The following is a 19700-nucleotide window of genomic DNA, read 5'->3' on the forward strand; positions in this document are numbered from 1 at the left end:
TTTAGCTGGCACAAAGACAAATTCGCCAAATATCCATTAAATATCGTGTCTGACCATAAGTTTGTTCTTATTTTTGGGGAATTTTGAAACAATGGAAATGAAACACATTTTACGCGTATTAAAAAGTCAAACTTTACACACGTACAGTTCCGAAACTACTCCTGTTTTCTCCATAATTGAGCCACTGTTAGAAACGACAAGGTCTCCAAGAAGAGTTTATTAACCTCATGACGTCAACAATGGAATGTAAATAAACGCTTCGAACCCTTATATCTCCGGAACTACCCATGCGATCGACACGAAACAAAAATCGTTATATCTCCGGAACTAATTGCGCTATCAACTTGAAAAGAATTTCATTTTAAAGGGTTCTTCATCCTCTATTCGACGAATATATCAACTATTATTATTTACACTGTCTTCTATGTTTATTTTAAAATCTGCTTTGAATCTTGCAATTCCTATCAAAACTGGATTATAATTGTTTATTTAATTGAAAATGTATTTAAATTTCAGTCAAGAAATTGATATTCTTGATTTTCATCTTATTTTGATCTCTAGAATCTCCCATTAAAATTTTTTTCAAGGGTGGTCGAACACTTTGTATAATCCAAATACGAACGAACTTCTAAACTGACCCGACAAAAACCTCGTAAGTTGTCAATGATCAACTCTGTCGAGAAAAGTTTCCCCTGGACGAAAACTGAAAAATTCATTTTTTCTCCGTGACTTTCTAAGCAGTTTCGTTGCTCGAACGTCTCTATGTCTCCTTTCTGTTCTTTACTTCGACGAGCAGTTACGTAAAACGTGCGCACGATAATTGTCGAAGGCGAAACGTAAGAGCAGAAAATAGATCGATCGGCGGGAGATCTCATCAAGGACCAATACGACACGATCGAGAGAAAAAAGGGGACAGATGTAGGAGTTATCGACGGATCGGTGTCCGTTATGTAAAAGAAGAGTCGTAACAACGGGGAGAGTGTCATTGCATGAAATTAATGAGGGCAAACGACAAACGATCCGTTCGACGGTCACGATAACGAGATCGAACAATGTTTTTCCGCGTTAACGATAGGAGAAACATACTAGTCACGTTTTCCATATCAATCGATCCGTTCGATTTCGCCCAGCTGCACGAAGCGCCGCAAACCCCCGTACACGCAATGTTACGGGACGATAAATGCAAATCCACTGGTCACTCCGTATACAGCGCGGAATATTTTAGAGTTCAATAGTTTCATCGATAACTCTGACAAAGCAATCCCAACGAGGCATGCCTTTCGCAAGGTTAATAGATAACCGTGGTGTTCCCACTAGTTTCTTTGTTTTTAACGCACTATGGATTTTACTTCTCTTTTTCGTCTATCGTCCACCGATTACACACCACCGAGACGATTAAAAATGTATCTTCCCTTCGTCGCGTGCAGATTCTTCTTTCATTTTCGACTCGCGAAGTCGTCGAGAACGCGAAAACTGCGTATGTTTTTCAAGATAATTGGAAATCCGCTCCTTCGGTTCTCCAAATCAATTTGTCACGCGATTCTTATCCATCGTTAACCTCTTTTAAACGGGGGAATCAAGTAGAAACCGAATCGTGCAAATTCGAAGCGTAAAAATTTCCATGACAAAAATAGTCATCGTTGGAGTTATCGTGAATTATTTCGTCACACCTGGTTGGCAGGTTAAGACGACCTCATCGACCGAATTGCGGTGAAAGTTGTTCGTTTATTTACCGCGAACCTTCAATCTGACGCAACAGCCCTGTTTGTTCGTTGAGAATGTTATTTAAGTTGTTATCCTTTGTAACCTGGCGCCGATCGACGAGGAAGAACGATCGCCAGACGAGAGTAAATAGGAAATCTTTAACGAACGGAATGTAATAATGTTGGGAGCGGGGAGGAGCTGGAAAACTCCAGGGAGCCCCCAATGAAGCCTCACTTTGTTAGCCCTTATCAGCATCATTAGCCGCTGGCTCAATAACTAACGGAATTGCATCAGACGCGATGTTTATCCCGGCCGATAATTCCAAATCCAGATAAACAAAATTCCCTCCTACTTCGCTGAGGATTGAAATACTTTCGAGCGAATGCTGCAGCCCTCAGTTCGTTTCGATCTGTTCACGTTTACGGTTTAAAGTCGCGAATACTAGCTTCGAAACCCCCTCGATTTCACCCCTTTTGAAGTCTTTTGTCGAATTGGTCGCTCGGTAGAACCAGGCTGACGCAACTTTACGAATCTATTGCTCGATTCTACCACCGAGGAATCTAAAGATCGGTCCTCGCGTGCCGCAAATATTTCGATTTCGAATAAGCCTCCGTTAAGCCTGTCGTACGGTTTATCAATGACCGGTCGATTCTTGCTCTTCCAATGCCGTGGATACTTGCACTCACGTCGGAAAGTTGTTAGGTCTTCACGCGTGAACGGGTTCGGTGGTCTGGAGAAAACGAATTCGCATTTTTAGTAGGGGGCAATGATAAGCCGGTATCAGTCCACCAGCGAAGAGGAAAACTTGTCGCTAGACAGACGGTCGCCAGTCTCGATACGCGCGTACATTCGGTTGTAAAACGAGTGTGGGTATTCGCGATTTGACAACTGAAACTGGCTGCAGTTGCGTACCAACATGCTGGCAAGGCATCTTCTTTTTATAGCGACGAGACGACACAGTAAGTCAAGGGAATACTTTTCTTTTAAGAACGTCAGTGAACGCTTTCTTATGTTCACTTTCTAACAACGATTTCCTTCTGGTTTACACAATTGCATTTTTCTGTTACGAATCGGTGCGAGGCACTTAATGTTACAAGGATCAGCCGGGTCCTAAATGACCCGAAAATTTTGTTCTCTGACTTTGTTTTTGACAAATTTGTTACACGACAATTTACTTGGATGGACTGAACTTCTTTTTTTAAATGTGAAAAATATGAGAGAACAGTATGTAGAAAATATTCTCAACAGAAGACTTTGTTGTTGTTCATGAGAGAATATTTAATTCGAACATCATTTTACGCCCTCGTGAACATTTTTATTTATTTCGATAAACTTGTACATCGATAATTATTTTTATTTTCAAGTTCTAAAATAAACATACGCTAGGGTCAAAGTTTGAGTCCCCTATTTATTTGATTAATGAAAGATATATGCAAAAGTTGTACGACTTGCAGAGTGGCATTATACAGCGTATAAATTTATTTCCTAGGTGAAGATTCGAAGGTTCAATTTGTTTTTTCATATATGAAATGTTGATGAATTCCTAGTAAAAATATATTAAATTTATTTTGAACCTAATAATTTCTCGACAATTTGTTTCGCGTAACGCCAAATTGAATACTCAATATCATCAAAGATTTCACTAAAACAGTGTTTATCGACACAAATAATATTACCTCATTACGTCCGTAATTCAGTATCGAAGATATCAAAGCAAAACTGTGTCAAACTGTAATCTTTAATTTTTATGTATTTAATTAAATTTCGTTTAAATATTCGAGAAACGGAGCACAAATATCTCATTAATTATTAGGTTTAGGATTATTCATCCATAATGCTACATTTTTATTTCAAATTCGATACACTTTCAAATTTTTGCACAAAAAATATGACATTCCGATTACGAAATCGAAATTTACCTTTATATCCCCAAAACGATGCAACTTTAATTTACAAATTAGTAATTTAAAAATTATTCTAGGTGAGCATGTTAAATGCCTCGCACTGTATCTTGCATGATTAATTTTTACAACGCTGCGATTAGCAAGGGCGGTTAGCATATATTTTACAATTTTATTCGTTTTTAAATTTACATCGCTTTGTGTTGCATTTTTACACAGAAAAATATGGTTGGTGCGTAGTGACGCGATAAAGTCAAGTTGAAGTAAGACTGTTTTGATATTCAGAAGGTAATAATTCTTTGTTTAGTGTCGTCATTTCCAAATTATCACTGATATCCAGTAAACGCAGATACGTATGTAAATATCCCGTTATTTTTCTGTCGCATTTTTATCTTTTATTTTGATGTTTTATTTGCCATTATTCATTGTTTCCAATATTTTTTTGATTACACCTCACGTAGAGGTTAAAGATTTGAATTATCTATTACTCATTCTCTTACTTATGCATGTTTTTTCTCCTTTTTTTTTCTCCTATTCAGGCAATTTTACAGCCGATGTCTGTATCCCTTTTAATCATAATTAAACTATTTATTTGATCTTTATAATGTTATATGCATTTTGTGCATTTCTTTCTATAGAAAGAAAATAATTATAATTATTGATTTCATTACAGTAAAAATTGTATAATTGGAATTTGGAAACAAGAATTGGTTGGGAAAATTAGAACACCCTGTATAGATAGAACCCTAGCTTGGGGCCTTTCAATCCGTTACCCCCATCAATTTCAATTGTTTTATTTAATTGTTTTTTCGTCCGTTTTACGAGTTTAGAGCAATTGTTCAAGTAACTTATTAAACATACTAGACTATTACAATTCATACCTACAAGTGACAATATTTACCCTGTATTCAAGTAACTTTAATCATCTACTTATTTAGTGCTAGTCACCCATCAATTCGTGGGGTCAACGAACCCAGACAATAATGATACGATACGTCGACGAGATTGAATTCCATCCTCTAAAGAAGATTAATACATTTATATTTGTCGTTGTATCTTTGCGACAGTATTACACTGAACCTAAATATACAGGGTGTTCGGCCACCCCTGGGAAAAATTTTAATGAGGGATTCTACAGGTCAAAATAAGACGAAAATCAAGAATGCAATTTGTCGATTAAAGCTTCGTTAAAAGGCTATTAACGTTTAAAGTTCCGCCTGTAGAACGGCAATCTGGGAACAGCTGCGTGCAGGCGATAGTTGTTCTCACTCAGCATGAGAAACTCTACTTAGTGACGTATCGACAGTCTTACAGTTTTCTGAGTGAGAACCACTATCACGCGTACGCAGCTGTTCGCAGATGGCCGTTCTACAGGCGGAACTTTAAACGTTAATAACTTTTTAACAAAGCCTCAATCGACAAATTTCTATTCTTGATTTTCGTCTTATTTTGGCCTCTAGAATCTCCTATTAAAATTTTTCCGAAGAGTGACCGAACACCCTGTATGATAGTACATGATTAATAGTTTTCGAGATATTTAACATTAAAGTTTTGTCAACATTCTGTTATCTACAATCAAATTATAAAATTTCTTTATCAATACAGTATTCAATGAACTATGCCTTGTAAACAGTAGTTTTGAAAGAAATGTTTAGATTTGCTTTACAAATATATTACCGTCGTATTTGTAAAATATGTTTGCTTTCAGTTATATCTACGGATATATGTGTATTGTGCAATATTTATAACGTATACATAACTGTAAACTCAGACCTTTGTACATGCGTCATTATTATGAGTAATATTTCCTAATTTAGTGAATTAATCGAAACGACAGTGTTAATTTAATGCAATTCTGACAAAATTAATTTTATAACGTGAGTGGAAGAAATAAGATATTATATAATAATATAAATATAAATTTCTAATCTGTAAAATAGAGTTGTATTATAAATAAATGCTCACACAAATTATGATGTTAAATATCTAGAAAATTATTAACCATGTATCCTTAGGTTCGGAATTTCAAGTGCGTATCATCTCGATCGATCACTATCGATCTCGATTTAAATATTAAACATGACAATTCGTTTTTAAATGGGTAGTTTTGTAACTGAGATAATAATAGTGCAATATAAAATGTTACATGAATGTCGTATAACAGAACCAGAAAAAAAAACATTAGTACAGTGATCAAATATTTTTGTTGATATTTTTTCAATTTATGAACGTTGAATTTATTTTCTTTATTATTGCTTTGAACAGTATATTTGTTTCAAATTGTTGCACATGTCGGTAAAATAAATAGTTTCCCAACTTCGTTAAAATAAAATTACAGCAAATAAGGTGTAATATTTATTAAATTTAATGGAACGACTGTGCAGGAATTTTCCGTCGTTGTTTCTGCTACTCGTTAACTATAATCAAGCAGAATATTGCCAATCTCACGTTACGACATATTTCAATTCATACCGAGTGTCGCCATGTTATTATAAATAACCATGAGTTAAATAACTTCCAATCAATGATTCGTTGAATGTTTACCAAGTCGGTTTTTTTATCATGTATATCTACTTTTAAAAAATAGAATTTTTTATATTTCTCATTTATTTTTTCGTTTTCCCTGCTTTATACATTCTTTTATTAACCGTATGAAATACAAACTCTTTTATAACAGAATAACCCAACGTAGATATTTGGGAATAATTTTTATAAATTATTTTTGGCATATTTCTATGATTCATTAGTTCTAAGCTTATATAATTATAAAATTTACAAAAAAGTCATCTTCAGTTAAGATAATATTTGTCCAATTTTTCTATCAATGCAAACGAATGAACAAGTCACTAGTTATTAGAAGAAATGTTTACAGTTATGTTTTCAAATAAATAATAGTGTCACAACGAATATACTACTCCTTTAAGTGGCAATAAATTTTACAATAGCAGTACAATATTGAAAAATATTAATAAATCAAATTAAGTCTTGTTTACTTGCATTAATTTTGTACCGTGTGTATTTTATATTTACTTGACATTAATTTTCACTGCTTCAAAAAGTGTCGAAGGTTATAAAACGTTGACACACTCTATCTGTCCTTTTATCGTTTAAAAGATTTTCATTAATTGAATTAAATTTGACACTGTACCCGAAGATAAAATTTAAATTCGTTTCGACTGCTTCGAATTTATTTTTTCTTATCTAAGCATCGAATTTTTATTTATTTTACAGTGCGTTACGATTTTTGCATTTGTTATGATAATTTTACGAGAAATATGCGTAACATAACAATAATTGTTTATGGTTTCTTAACATACATTAACATTTGGACAGCAAAAATAATATCATTTCTGTGTCTTTAAATTCCAAGTTTTGTAATCGAGAGTGCACGCAAAATTGATGTTTACTTTTGTAATCAAAGATAAAAATTAATTTTTAGTCAGAATACCATAACGCAGGTGACAAATGGTATGCTTAAAGCGTAATTTTGTTACTCGCCTAATTTGTAATCAATAATGAATACTTTTCGTGTTACGACACAAAAGATAACATAGGTCACATATTATAACTTATAACAGCGGTAGTACTAATCATGTAATACATTTCTTTAGCTCGATAACCCATTCGTTTATTTATCTATCATAAATGCCGTTATTTGTGTTAACAGAAAATATAATTTTTTAAAAGTAAATCCAGAAGGACTTTCGTTTTTTTGGACAATCAATATTTCATATAATAGGTTTTCTTCAAATTAGTAGTTTTTTTAATCGATATTCTACAGTACTTCTGTTTAAAGAAAAAGGGAGCATCGGTGACCCTGCAAATTCTGGATAGACGTAACCATTTTTGTAATTTTCTGCTGGAAATCAATTTTTCTGTCATCGTAAATGAATCCTGCTAATTAGGTTCTTTAGGTCAGATATGTCATATAATGTATTTCTGGGACTCTGCAGCGTCCCAAAAAAGTTTTGAAATTTCCTTTCCGTATAATATGAAACATAGTTTTCGACGACGGTGCTGTAACAAGAGAAAAGGAATTGTGGCGATAACACTATCGGCTGTTTGTGACACCACATAAAACTTCGAAGTAAACGTAATTCATAATGGTATCATCGTATATTCTTAGTAATCATCCTAGCAGGCATATCGTTATAGCCATTGAAAAAGTGGAGCAACATGGCATGAAACTGAACAAAAGGAACACAATTGTCCGATTTCATCAACGAAAATGTATATACCGTTTCGAAAGAATATTTATTTTCCGTTTTCAACCTTTGAAATGCAATTAATGCGGGTACTATGATACACGAGCGATTACAACGAATTGCAATAATAATATTTATAACTTAGGAAGCAATTCTTAATCGTAAAATGCGTCGAACAAAAACAGTGAACAACATTTCACTATTACTGCAAAGTGATTTGTATGCATTTTACATGGTAAAAATGTTAGCAATTATTTCGAAGCTCAGAATGTTTATACCTAACCCATTAAGTACCAGTGTCTTATTTAGAGGATATTTAGAAAATTCATTGCATTTCGTGAGATTTTTCGAGCATAAAATTGAAATCTAAATATAGTACACTATAATTTTTTTGTAAGTCTTTTTATTATACAATATTCTAAACAAAAAAAAATATATATATTCAATAATAATTTACTTGACTTTTCTAGTCTGGAATGTTTTCAGATTCTTGTTGATAAAAACTAATTCTACCTTGCGTTATTACGATTGTATGTCTTGATATTATTCGGTGTGCCAATTTTCTACTTATGGTACACGCGTGAAATTATTTCTCTTACTAAACGAAGTATTTTTAAATTCGATACATAATGGGTTAAGTTTTGAATCACTGTAATAATTGTTTCGAAACGAACGTTCCGTCCAATCGTGTAAATAATTAATATATTAAAGTAATTTTGACAAGAAATTGCCGATGTAAATAGAAAAATTGATCCATTGATCCATTCAGCCGTGTAATTGGTATCAATTGTCACTTTAATTTCTTTAGAATCGTAAGCGTTACTGAGCCACAGCAATTGAAAAGTTACTGTTAAAATAATGTTTCGTCACCGGTTTGGAAGATTTAGAAACGCGATGGGAAAACAAAGGAGACAAATCGAGCGGAATATATCGTTACAGGACATTGCCCATTCTCGGAAATCAATCGCGAACAAAAGTCGATTACAGAGTATTCCTGTACGTCATACGCGTACTTAGGAACAATATATTACACACAGTCGAAAGCGTAAAGATGAGAGAATTGGTCAGATACTCGGTTAAACATGATTTCATTTACGACATATGAGTAATTGGCCTCTTCTTTTATCATTTTCTGTTTCGTTGTTGATCGAAGCAGCAGAAGACATTGGCACTGCACGTTGGATCCAATAACAACAATAATAATAAAATGCAAAATTTTCGATGAACCGTTAGAAAAGAGGATCGTCTGTAAAACATAAAATTGTATAACGTTTGCCACAATGTTGTGACTTGTCCCATTAAATTAAATTTAGTTTTAACTGTTTTTCACACGGTGTTTGTCTCGCGATTATGGTCGTGTCGCAAAAACTATCACCTTTGTAATTTAGCTGTATCAAGGTGTAACGTTTCTGTTAATATTCGTAACTATCTTCTCTTCTCTCTTTCTCTTTTTTTGTCACGCGACTTGCACCGCTACCGTTCGCCGTGAATTATAATAACGCCGATAAATTATAAATAAAAGAACGATCGACCATAGGTATTGGCATGTGGTGAAAACATAAGTGTGCCTAAAAAACTTGCCGTATCGCATGTTAGTTCGATGCGTACTCAGCCCTCGTTGTAAGTAGCGTTTAACACTAACATGAACTAACTTCGAACACTTTGTCATAGCAATCGGTCTCTCGCCTATTACAGAGTCGCGTCTGCGTCATTTACCAATCGAAGGTCTATTTGAAATTGCTAAGTCCGTGTTTGAAACACGGTTGCTCAACGCTAAATTCACAGAACTAAACATTAATTAATTCTAGTAAATTTGACACAAGAAAAAACTGTATTTTAACGTGACCGTCGACACGATGAGTTTCGATAAAAATATGTGTGCGATCGATGTCCGTAAATCTAGCGTCGAAGGTTCCCGTTTTCAATTAACTTACACCGTGACGATTCCTTAATTATTCACGTCTCAGTGATCATTCGTAGACGCGTAATTTAGCGGATCGAATCAAGCAACATCCCTTCGAGCTTCACTTTTTTCATATTTCTTTCGCTGCAGCAAGAATTAATCAGCTTGCGACTAATATCTAGAGACCTACTTACAACCTGGGTAGAGGAGCATGCAGCACTTTGTACCGTATATGTACATACGTATATATGTGTTACTGTATAAGGCTCATCTTTTACTCGTGTGCACTGTATTTTTATAAATGTGTATATTTCTTTTTTTTGTATCTGGTTAATAACGAACAGCGCATCTTGCCACTTGAATGTACATACCGACTAAACGATGTCGTTAAACGTTACGAGGAATGTATGTGAATAGATGTCATGTTTAATGAAAACTACAGCTGCATTTTATTATTTGTTCTTCACTTTTTCGTTTTACAGTGGCTCGCGAAAGTATCTAAACACATCTAGACACATGTAATCGTTACAAAACATTTATTAGAAATACGAGGTGTACTAAAGGCTATAAAATTATTCTAATTCATAATTAATATTATACATTACTATCTCATAGGTTCCCTCGTTACTAATTACAAGTCATAAACAACTGTGTACTAATATATCTGTCACATTTTGTGGAATTCCCGATTTCTGTCGTTTCTTTTTATAAAAATTCCTTTGAAATTTATATTTAGAGTCGTTTTAGAAATGTTAAATAGTCAAAATCGTACTCGTAAATGCTCCGATTAATATCAAGGCGTTGGGGTGGTGTTTCTACACTTTCTTATCACTTTTGTTTCAAAATATGTAAATATCTGTACTCGACTAAAGTTTCTTTAAACTTCCTGTCTCCCTTACCGTCATGTAAACGCCTTTATTTTATACTCGTGCATGGATTTTAAATGTTTATTTTTTTATTATATATGCTATAACCAAAATTACGTCCAGTTTGATTCGTCGATAAATATTATCTTATATTAAAATAATTTATACAAAAAAGTTGTCGTGGGACATGTTCCATAGAAATTGTTAGTAATTATAGCTGCAAGTTTTTGAACGAAAGTGTTTAGATGCATTTATATTTTACATGCAACAGTTTTTCTTCCTCTGGATGTTATCTTTTTTAATCAGTTTGAGTGAACTATTTTAATAATAATATAATTTTTTCTTTTCCACCCATTTGGAAACGAGTCCCCCTAGGTCACCCTAGGGTTAAACATGTCTGTTCACATACATCTACGACCTTTATACAGCTCGTATTTACAATAAATGTTTCTTAATTGGTGTACACTTTGTCGAATTGTCTTCAAAAACATTTCACCTTGTTAATATTTCTTTTACGAGTGTTCGAATACTTTCGTAAGACATTGAGTGCCGTCCACCCTTTACTGTAAATACTAACTATTGTTCACCTCCCATCCATTCCATACACGTACCGTTCGTTTTGTGTCTTCTTTTTCAATTCACCTTTCGTTTCGTTATTTGTATTCGTGCACATTAGCTTGTGTACACATGCGTACTAGTTTTATAGAACAAAATTGCACTTGACGCGCGTGTGGCATCCCTCGCTAGTAGCTCACGTACATACATGTCGTAGTACCATAGTTCATGGCCGGTGAGTACATTTTGTTTTCAACTTCATCAGAGAGACACGAGAGTCCGATATAGAAACGTTCGCTGTCATTTTAATTTTTTTTTTTCTTTTAGAAATTGTTTACGATCTGTGTATAATTTACGAAAGGTACGTTCCATATCGGACTCGAGTGACGCATTGTTGCACTGTAGTTTTCTCACGTTTTTATTGCATGCTTGCGTTTGCAATGTCTTCGTATCGTGCTTGCTTTGCTTTCGTTTCGCTAACAGCAGCGCTATTAAAAATTAATTTGACGGTTACGTACGTAGAATGTTCGAAAAAGTATTTATTTAATTTAAACGTTACATGCTTTCACGACCTTAGAAACTCAATGTTCGTACAAGAATATACGAGACAAATAACAAACAACATAGTAATTCGTTTGCTGTACTAAATCTGTTGGTGATATTTTTCAATAACAATTGCTCGTACGTATTTGTAATATATCGATGTAACGTATAGTAACAATATTAAACAGAGTCGAATGTCTAACAAATAGGAAAATTTATTTTACCTTCGTAGCTTAAAAGCAATCTTCTTAGAGCCTGTAAAACTTTTTAAATTAATTGTTAGATAATCGAACGTAAGGGAGAAAAAAGTTCGACGTTGCAACGTCAAATGCAAATACGGGTAATTATTTGTCTTTCTGTTTCAGACAATACTTTGGTGGCGATAGACTCGGTGCCACCTCATGGAATAGTCCAACCACCGCCGTATATTTCGCCACCGAATCCCGAGGAATGTCAGAAGGATCATAAGATCCAAGAGATTCTAAAGAATTCTCAAACAAGCCAAAAAATTCAAACGCAGTGTGACAATCAACAGAACTATGGACGACAAGGTCCCCAGCCTCAACAAATTTACGTTCACGACACTCGACGGCACTTTTACAACAATAATAACAAATTCTTCGAGCAGAATCAATTGCCAGGTTACAACGAATACCAGCATGGCTGTGACCAACGTCAAATCGTGCACATGCACAACGCGAGGAACCAGCAATACTACTCGCCAGGAAAGGATGTCAATCAACAGTTTTACACGTTGCCATCCAGAAGACCGCAAAGGGACGTCGAACCGCCTCGTAGTGTCACACCAGACATTACCAGAGGTCTGGGACGCGGTTCCTTGAGCACGATGCACATGCTTGCGAGGCATGGTCAAAAAACGATGGTAGAGCAGGATTCCAATCGATTTGGCTCTCAGGTAGAGCTAAACAAACGAAACGCAGAGAATTTCGAAATACAGGACCGCCTAATGCAAAGTCATCAGCAGCCACCAATTGTGGATGTCAGAAACAGGTAGGCACAAGAAACATTAAAGAAAATATAAAAGGGAAAAGAATTGAGAAAGTAAGTGTTATAGGAGCAATAGTATTGATAACACAATTGTGGTTATAGAACTTTGATAAAAATCGTATCTTATGAGACACGTTACACTGATTCATCCGATTTGAGGTGATCTTATTTGTTATATTAGCGCCATGTGTTGTTGAAATTTTTAGTCAAATTATATTATTGCACATCGAGAACCAAGCTATTTCTATATTTAACAGTTTGCTATATACGGTGGGTGTAAAAAGTATTTGTACAGCGACTAATTATGACTAAAGTGCTGAATAATAATGTTTATTGAATAATATTTTTTAAACAAGCATGTTACATATATTCTCCAAAGTCTGTAGAACAATTTCAAATAAACAAAAAAAATATTTATATTCTTTATATAAATATAAAAAAAAAATGAACAAAATGACAGAAATGAACGCGTAATAAGTATTCGTACAGTTCTGTTGTCATTATCAAGTGTACAATTAACAAATAATTGTAAAATTAATATCTAGTTCCAGCCATCTGACATTTATTTTATCAAATTTTTAAAACATATACATGATGTTCGGCCACTTATTCCATTACACTTATTGTCATTATTATTCAGCATTTTAGTCGTAATTAGTCACTGCGCGAATACTTTATACACCCCCTGTATCCCTTTATCACCGGTTATCCTCTTTGAAAAGACAAAGAAAAATTGTCTGAAAATTGTTAAAAGAATTTCATTCTAAAATGTTTCCCTTTGTTCATCTAGATTCGCAACACCATTAGGCCTAACAGCGTTGGGATATCGATTTTTCGCGTCCTCGCCTGTTCGTGATCCCGTTATGAAGTCTTCTAGTGCTGATGCTTTAAAGCACAATCCAATTTCCCCGATCGGGCACAGCTATGGCAATAGTTTCAAGTCGTCCACGCCGGTCGGACGTAGTATGCCAACTGTTGCCGAACGTTTGGCTCTGACTGCTGCCAGCAACTGCTCGTCGCCGATGCCGAACTCTGGAAGAAGCACGCCCGTACAAACTTCCTCGGGCAGAAGTACACCGACGAATTTGATTCTCTCCCCGACAAAAAGCACGATGTCTAACGAGGAGCTGTTCGCCGCTATTCACAAATCAAAGAAAAGACTGAATATCAAGGATGACGGGGAAAACCTGTCTCCGTACGGATCGACGAACTCGTTGGTGAAGATGCCGCCTGGGAACAGACACAGTTGGAGCTCGGAGTCGCAGAAACCTCCGGTGGTACGTTACCGATTTTTTTCGATCGCGTCTCTGTCAGAAAACTACGAGGGTCGTTCGATAAGTCCTTAGAAAATCCAAGACCTGGCGCTCGTAGCATTGAAAATGGTTTGTTTTTAATAAGCACCATGACTCGCTAGACAACTGTCAAAGTCTCGGTTATATCCATCGCATGGTTTCATTTTCATTGTCGATCGAAGTGAGAAACTTCACCGGATTTGGCCCCTCAGTGACTTTTTTTTATTTCGAAACTTGAAAAAGTGGCTTAGCGGACAACGAGGAGGTCACCGCTCTAATAGATGCCTATTTTGAGGACCTTACGAAATCTTACTTTTTAGATGGCTTGAAAAAGTTGAAGAAACGCTTGGAAAAGTGTATAGAGCTAAAAGGAGATTATGTTGAAAAATAACAAAAAAATCTACCTAAAATAATTTGTTTCTCTATCTTTTTCTAAGGACTTACCGAACGGGTCGTTCGAGGATACGAGGGTCTTGTATCATGCCACGATTATTTTCTGTTTCAGGTAACACAGAACGCACAATCGTCACCGGCTACGTCACGATTGGACTTCAAACGTTTGCTGCTCCAACAGAGCGTGAAAACGGGACCCACCAGGCTGTCCGCGGCAGAGCAATTGAAACTGTCGCGACAACAGTCGCAGCAGCAACAATCGTCGCCGACTATCCAGCAAACGACGCCCTTGGCCAAAGTTCTGAGCCCTCGATCGGTGTGGAGGTTTCAAACGCCACGCACGGACGTCTTGTCGTCCACGATCATCGAGGACACGGCGGCCGAGGAGAAGGCCATGAAACCGTCGCCAGAAAATTCTTCTCCCGTTTCGAGACTGAACGCGAGGAGGCAATTGGACCTCTGCAGCGATCTACCGAAACATTTGGAAACAATGGCCTCCGATTGCAACAACAGGCTATCGTTGGGCAAGGTGGACGTTTCTGACTCGATGTACGCCAACGAGATTCAGAGGCAAGAGTCCAGCGTAGGGAATTGCATCGTCGCGACTGTCGGTGACAATCGTTTGGTCTCCAACTTGCAAACGAGTGTTTCTCGATCCGCGTCGCCCGTTAAAACCGTTTCGGATCCGCAAAACAGTACGGCGATCCAGTATTCGCCCAACTGTACGCAACTGACGCTTTCGTGTCAGCAAGCGATAAGCGCTTTCGAGTCGAGGAGGATCAGCAATCAACTGGCTAGAGCGCAATTCTTGGCTGGCACGACCGCGACATCGAACCAAGGCCACAATACTTACGTTAGACAGATACTGAGAGCAAGATCCGAGTCGCCACAGAGCGTCGCGACGCAAAATGTCAGCCGTAGTCCTAGCGCCCCTACGCTGGAGACTGCTTTATGATCGCAGCGCGCGTTATCGGTGACGAAACGCGAGACTTTGAGGACCAGAATGGACGAGCTTCTCCGACACATACGTTTTTGGAGAACGTAACGGGAAATTGAATAGTTTCCATAGTTGTTGAACGTTTCCAATATACAGGGTTGTCCCATTTAAGTTGAGATTGTAAAAAATCACGATAACGTGTGATTTAAAAAGAAAACAAACTAACACGTGTCCTTTAGTGTTTAGGGTAGTCAAATGGCACTACTAGTTTTTTAATGCGTAGGCATTTTCAAAATTATTTCAAGGTTGTCTTTCCTTATCACAAACACATATCTTTTTATTTCAGAATCATATTCTATGCAAAAGAATGCACAACTTTTAAGTAAGTTCAATATTTCTTAAGACGTTCAGCTGATTTTTCATGTTTGTGTTAAGGATAATTTTGTTTTTCTATTAAAGTGGCAATGTTACCTTCTTCCGGAAGGTTTTTTATTTCATTCAAGAACATCGTAATAAAAGCTCGAAATTTTTACCCTCAACTTCTAGATATATTAATTCCTTTAATAAAAGACTCATAAACAGATAATAGAGTTCTCCTCGTACCGCAAAGCATACAAATTAATAGCTTCCTCAATGCTTCGTTCTGATTCACCATAAAGAAGAATCGTTTCTATTTTTTCTGCAACTGTTCCAAATATTCCATTGCACTCGTAAACTAAATTGACGATATAGTATCTCTAAACTATGACTAAAAAATCAACCCCAAACTTATCCTGTTCTGATAGTACATTGTCAGATACATTTGTAAACACAATTATAATAGCTATGTTTATCTCTGTTCTGGATCTTAAGATACTAATAATACTGAACTTATAATATAATATTAAAAAATATTGAACTTATAAAAAAATGTTTCAAACAAAAGTTGTGCATTTTTTTTTACGTGGAATATGATTCTGAAATAAAAAATATGGATTTATGATAAAAAAAAGACAAGATGACCTTGAAATAACCTTAAAAACGTCCACGCATTAAAAAACTAGTAGTAGAAGGGCATGTTTAAGTTTGTTTTTTTTTAAATCACATATCTTCGAGATTGTTTAGAATCTCAACGTAAATGGAACACCCTGTATATCGCTTTGATAAATTTCGTCCTTCTGATTCTTGACGCGTCGTATTCGACGGTGAGAGTAATTTTCTAGAAAGCAGGTGTACGCTCGGAGAAAATAAATTAAAGAGTCTAGAAATAGTTGGATACCTGTGAATTTATAAATCTAAGTCGTTTCAGTCGAAATTCTATCGTCGAATCGTAATCGATTATTACACCAAGAGGACAATAATTTGTTACGTCATGCGAGTTCATGATAGAAATTAGTATTACACAGTATTGGATTACTTTTTTTCAGGTAAAAGTAACGAGGCAAGGCAAAGAAAGTCGAGCAGTCGCATAGAATTTAAAGCAACAAATACGATCGACTTGCGTCGTCGGAATTTATTTAAAATCGCGACGTTTTGTATAGCTCAAACCGAAGATTTTCATAACGTGCGTACTTGTGTTCGTTCGTTAAAAGCAACAATTTTTAATGCAAATAATCTCTTCCTGAATTTGAAGAGGAATATACAGGGTGTTCGACCACCCCTGGGAAAAATTTTAATAGAGGTTTCTAGAGGTCAAAATAAGACGAAAATCAAGAATACCAATTTGTTGATGGAGGCTTCGTTAAAAAGTTATTAACAATTAAATTCAAAAATTTCAAATCGTTCTGGAAAAATTATTTTTAGTTGCAGGGGTCAATTGCAATCATTTTTGATGAATACACATACCCCTGAAATCCTATCCAATTTCGAGAAAAAAATTCGAGTAAGTGCTGAAAGTTTTGGGTGAAAAAAAAGACTTTCGAATCGTCTTGGAAAAATTATTTTTAGTTGCAGGGGTCAATTGCAAACATTTTTGGTGAATAGACATACCCCCAAATCCTACTCAGTTTCGAGAAAAAAATTCCTTAACGAAAATATAATTTCTGGCCACAAATGCCTGCCCGAATTTTCATGCGAATCTTTAAAACGTCATAACTTCCGAACGGATTGGACGATTTTAATGTTTAAAAAAGCAAACTACGTGTATTTTGATGGAGAATATGTACAAATCGCAAAAATATTAAAAAAGTTGGTCCTTAACCCCGCAAAATGAGAAAAACCTCATAAAAATGGTCCAAGTTTTAAACAGCCATAACTCCTACAATTGTGAATATATTTCAATGAAACTTTTTTCTGGAGTAGAGCTCATGGGTACCTACAAAAAAGTATTAGACAACTTTTCTGTAGGGCGTCAAACAAAATTACTAAAAGTGGAAAAGGAATTTTTAAGAAAAATCGACAGGGGTAGGGTGCCTAAATTTTTCGACGAAAATGAAAAGTTTCAAGTCATTCTGGAAAAATTATTTTTGGTTACAGAGGTCATTTACAAGCATTTTTGGTGAATAGACATACCCCCGAAATCCTACCCACTTTCTAGAAAAAAATTCGAGAATGTGTAAAATTTTTCTACGGAAAAAAAAAATTTCAAATCGTTTTGAAAAAATTATTTTCTGTTGCAGGGGTTAATTACAATCATTTTTTGTGAATAGACATACCCCCGAAATCTTGCGCATTTTCGAGAAAAAAATGCAGTACGGTCGGAACTTTAAACGTTAATAACTGTTTAACGAAGCCTTCATCAACAAATTGGTATTCTTGATTTTCGTCTTATTTTGGCTTCTAGAATCCCCCATTAAAAGTTTTCCCAGGGGTGGCCGAACACCCTGTATATTTGATGCTTTAGCGACTGTAACGAGAGAGATTTAACGCAAAACCAAGGAGAAATCGCTAAGTTATGATGCAACATAATGACTAGTGTAACCATTTGAACAAAAACTGATCAATATTTAAAAACAATAATATTTATTCATGACATTCAGACGCTTTAACGTTATAACGCGTCGACGATCGTTGTTGAAACGTTCATTTTCTTTTTAATGAACAACACGTACTACGAGTCTTATTATTTCTTGAAGGAGAGTGTGTCACTAAAAGCTCATAATTACTGGTTCCTTAATGAAATTTACTCTTAAGATGCTGATTTGGCCCCCCCAAATATTATAAAAGCAAACAGAATCACGTTTCTAAAAGCATACAGCAGAACTCTGTAAATAGCACACAATGTAATTACGAATGCATTCTGCTTAAAATTAAATCGCTTGCTTGTCTAGTCGGGGTAGTTTAATATCCACAATTTCGAATTTCTTCAAAGTCCATTACTCGAGATTACGTGATAAGCGCGTAATATTGTATTATTGTGAGTCGGCGTATAATGAAATTTAAGCTTTACGATTACTGGGTGGTGAATAGTAATATATTCGAAGAAGACTAATGCGTAGAGTAATAACAGAGTTGCCTTAATTAAATTATTTTAAGTTATACCGCGATGGTCGGTCGTGTATTCGCAAGTTAATTGCGTTATGGCGTATGCGCAGATGTAATGAGAAAATTACAGATGATAATATTACAATTTTAAGCTGAAAATGTTTTGTACTTTATTCAAAATAAAAAGAAACATTCATTGAAACGTGTATTTTTGTGAAAGCTTGCTTCTCCTCTAAGATCCCTTTGACGATAGCAAAAAATATTAGTCGAAAACATTTGTTTGTAAGTGACAAATATTTCAAGAAACGACTTTGTCTCAGAATCATATTCTTTTAGATTTCAAGGTCATTCACACTTTTTTTTTGCAAGACTACATATTCTTATCATCGTGAAAATAATATTAAATACGAAAGCATTTCGATTCATATTCTCAAGATGGTAATATCTCTGACCTAATAAGCAATATATGTATATCTATTAAAACAATATGCTTTTAACCTACATTGTAACTTTATCTTCAGTTCTATGATATTTGTCCGATTCGAGGCATAAAAAAAATCAATTTTCGAAGCAACATACAAAAATAAGGCATTTTTATATCGTTTGTGAATTTTTTAAATCCAATTTTCAAGTCCTTTGTCTCCAATTCTATTTATCCGGTTGGAAATTTCTGTGTGCTACGTAGATACGTATGTAAGTGAAAACATACGCATCTATTTAATTTATTCTTTAAAAAGAATAAATCCAAATTATGCTCATAAGTTTTTTTTCTCAACACCGTATAATTTTTATATAAAACATATTTTTGTAGAACACATACTCATGGTGGGATTCAATGGTGACGCGTTATATGATTTGTTCTGTGCATCGCATAAATTTTGCATCGAAAAGCAGGACGATAAAAATTATTAAACGTAGTAAGTTTTACAAAAGCTTTCACTCTTTTGGCACTGATAGATAAGTATATGCTACTTGAGACGATTAATAGAAG

General features: G+C 35.2%; 1 protein-coding gene across 6 annotated transcripts in view; it reads left to right on the plus strand.

Moving 5' to 3' along the window:
* The window catches only part of Gukh (NHS actin remodeling regulator GUK-holder), a 138129-nt gene extending 119218 nt beyond the window's left edge, over window positions 1-18911 (plus strand). For 5 of the 6 annotated variants that reach the window (XM_076765660.1, XM_076765674.1, XM_076765684.1 and 2 more), the window contains 3 exons: window positions 12043-12688; window positions 13476-13962; window positions 14483-18911. In XM_076765660.1, coding sequence (XP_076621775.1) covers window positions 12043-12688; window positions 13476-13962; window positions 14483-15325 — 1976 coding nt within the window. In that variant the 3' untranslated portion in view covers window positions 15326-18911. The remainder of the gene's footprint in view (window positions 1-12042; window positions 12689-13475; window positions 13963-14482) is intronic. The other variant, XR_013079716.1, reaches the window with a different exon arrangement.
* The last annotated feature ends 789 nt before the right edge of the window (window positions 18912-19700 follow it).

The sequence above is a fragment of the Colletes latitarsis genome, chromosome 1 (genome assembly GCF_051014445.1).
Source record: "Colletes latitarsis isolate SP2378_abdomen chromosome 1, iyColLati1, whole genome shotgun sequence".
NCBI classification, from domain to species: domain Eukaryota; kingdom Metazoa; phylum Arthropoda; class Insecta; order Hymenoptera; family Colletidae; genus Colletes; species Colletes latitarsis.